Raw genomic sequence first — 2,805 nt, 5'->3', positions numbered from 1 at the left:
AGGCCACAATAAGCCAGCTAAGGAATGAACTTGCCAAAGGACCCCAGGAAGTTGCTGTGTATGTGCAGGAGCTACACAAGCTGCAAAGTTCAGTTAGTGAATTAACACAGATTAATCAGGTGAGAATTTAAAATCTATAAACAGTGCTGTCTTTTTGTATCTTTAATTTTAATCTTTTGCATTTTATTTATGTATTGACACAATAGCAATATGACTTACTCTGTATTTTTATGTCCATCTTTTCTCCTTGTCTTTACAAATGAGTAAGAGATCATTCTTTTCTTGGAGGGTTATTGGTATTAGTAATTTTCTCCATATCTTGACTTTTTTGGTGGTTGGGGAGCAGCAAGTTATTAAACCCTTTTATTTGATTGTAAGATAAAACATATTTTGTGATAAATAACAAAGGAGAAGTCTAAAGAGAAAAAAAAGGGGTACATGTAATTTACTGAAACTTTCAGCTTAAGAGTTGATTGTGCTGTTGTTGATAACCCTTGTGTTAATATCTGTATACTGACATAATAGGAAGACAAAGAATAAGAATCATACCTGAGGACCTTGTAATCTTTGTTTTGGTCTAGTTTGATCTTTGAATAGTTACCTCTTCTAATTTGGCCACATCAAGTATGTTTGACCTTGGAAGTGTTTATGTTTAAAGATTCTAATGATATGAAGGTAAATCAAAAGTAATGGCAAAAACTTCATGCACGCACAGGTTTGTTCCAAATAAAATGTGTATAGACGTGTCTCTGTGATCAGTGGATGGCTGCAGACAAGTTCTTTCAGCAAAACACTTGTCTTAGTCTCATTACATGTCTTCAATGAAACTAAGTCTTCAAAAAACAAAACAAAATAAATAGTGGCTTCTAAAGGGACCTACTAGGCCAGTGAAATTTAAGGTCAGCTCACAAGTTGACTGTTTTGTGGGATCCCCAAGGGGTAATCTTGATAGATTTTTCTTGAAGCGCACAGAATGATGGTTTATTAGGAAGAAATTTAAAGTAAATTGAAATCTGTACTGGTGAGAAAAGGGCCAGGGAAGTTGCATTGAGGAGTTGCTTTCCATCACAAGGCACCTGCTCATTCTTTCGGGGAGCAAAGACTGCCCTACGAAAACTTTGGTGGGAAACTAACTATACGTCATCCATCCTGCAGTTCTGATTTTACCCTATTTTTGTCAGATTTTTTTTTTGTTCCCCAAATTCAAAGAACATATAAAGGGAACATGACTTGAGTGCCTCAAGTATGTTGAAATTGCTGTTTTGAGGTGGTGTAAATTGAGAAGCACAGAATTCTTCAGGGAAGGGTTATTTTTAGGTGCCGTTGAGTCAGTACCAACTCATAGCGACCTTATGGACGATAGAAGGAAACATTGCTCCGTCCTGTGCAAGTCTCACCAACATTGTTCTGCTTGACCTCATTGCCGCTGCCACTGGGTCATCCATCTTTTTGGAGGTCTTCTTCTTTTTTAGTTGACCCTCTACTTCACCAAACATGATATCCTTTTCCAGGGACTGGCCTTGCCTGATACAATGTCCAGAATGGGAGAGATGAAGTCTGGCCATACTAGCTTCTAAGGAGCACTCTTGGCTGTATTTATTCCAGTACAGATTTATTTGTTCTTTTGTTAGTCCATGGTACTTTTAATATTCTCCTCTAACACAATAATTCAAATGCAGTAAAGTCTACAATCTTCCTAATTCATTGTCCAAGTTTTACATGCATATGCATGTATTGAAAACATCATGGCCTGGGTCAGGCATACTTGGTCCTCAAACTGCCATCTTTGCTCTTGAATACTTGAAAGAGGTGTTGTGCAGATGATTTGTCTAATGCAATCTGTCATTTAATTTCTTGACTGCTGCTACTGTGAGTTTGGATGATTGATCTGAGTAAAATGAAGTCTTTGACAACTTCAATGTTTTCTCCGTTTATCTTGATGTTATTTATTGGTCCAGTTGTGAGGATTTTTGTTTTGTTTTTTTTAACATTCAGGTGCAAGCTGTACAGAAGGCTGTGATCTTTGATCGTTATCTGAATTTTAAGTTCTTTTCAGTTTCAGCAAGCAAGGTTGTATCATCTGCATATTACAGGTTGTTAAATCTGAATTTTGAGTTCTTTTCAGTTTCAGCAAGCAAGGTTGTATCATCTGCATATAACAGGTTGTTAATGAGTCTTCCTGGTGCCATGTTTCTCTTCATATAAACCAGCTTCTGGGATTTTTGTTCAGTATACATATTGAATAAGTATAGTGAAAGAATACAACACTGGTGCACACTTTTCCTAAGTATAAACCGTTCCATGTTCCCTTGTTCTGTTCAAGCGACTGCCTCTTGGTCTATGTTTAGGTTTCTCATGAACACAATTAAGTGTTCTGGAATATTTTCCACCGTGTTGCTCATAGATTGTCATGATCTACACATTCAAAAGCCTTTGTGTAGTCAATGTTATTAGGTGCCATTGAGTCAATTCTGACTCATAGCGAACCCGTATAGGGCTTCCAAGGAGCGGCTGGTAAGTTTGAACAGCTGACCTTGTGTTTCACACCCACCTTACGCTTCAGTGCTTATCCTACAGCCCTACACCAAAATCACAGGTAAACATCTTTCTGGTATTCTCTGTATTGAGCCAAGATCCATCTTTGTATTCAGTCAAGATCCATCAGCAATGATAGCCCTTATTCACCGCCTTCATCCAAATCTGGTTTGAATCTCTGTTGCAACTCTTTGAGTTATTGTTAGTAAAATTTTACTTGCATGTGGTAGTAATGATACTGTCCAATGGTGTCCGCATTCTTATGGTGCT

The 2,805-nt window shown here is 37.5% G+C and overlaps 1 protein-coding gene across 1 annotated transcript in view; it reads left to right on the top strand.

Annotated features, from left to right (window-relative positions):
- EEA1 (early endosome antigen 1) overlaps positions 1-2,805 on the top strand; it is a 197,923-nt gene that overhangs the window by 99,750 nt on the left and 95,368 nt on the right. The window contains exon 10 of the mRNA XM_006870728.1: positions 3-119. Coding sequence (XP_006870790.1) covers positions 3-119 — 117 coding nt within the window. The remainder of the gene's footprint in view (positions 1-2; positions 120-2,805) is intronic.

This window comes from Chrysochloris asiatica, unplaced genomic scaffold, assembly GCF_000296735.1.
Source record: "Chrysochloris asiatica unplaced genomic scaffold, ChrAsi1.0 scaffold00149, whole genome shotgun sequence".
Taxonomy (NCBI): domain Eukaryota; kingdom Metazoa; phylum Chordata; class Mammalia; order Afrosoricida; family Chrysochloridae; genus Chrysochloris; species Chrysochloris asiatica.
Note: the sequence above shows the minus strand (reverse complement) of the source record. Positions and strands in the feature narration are given on the sequence as shown.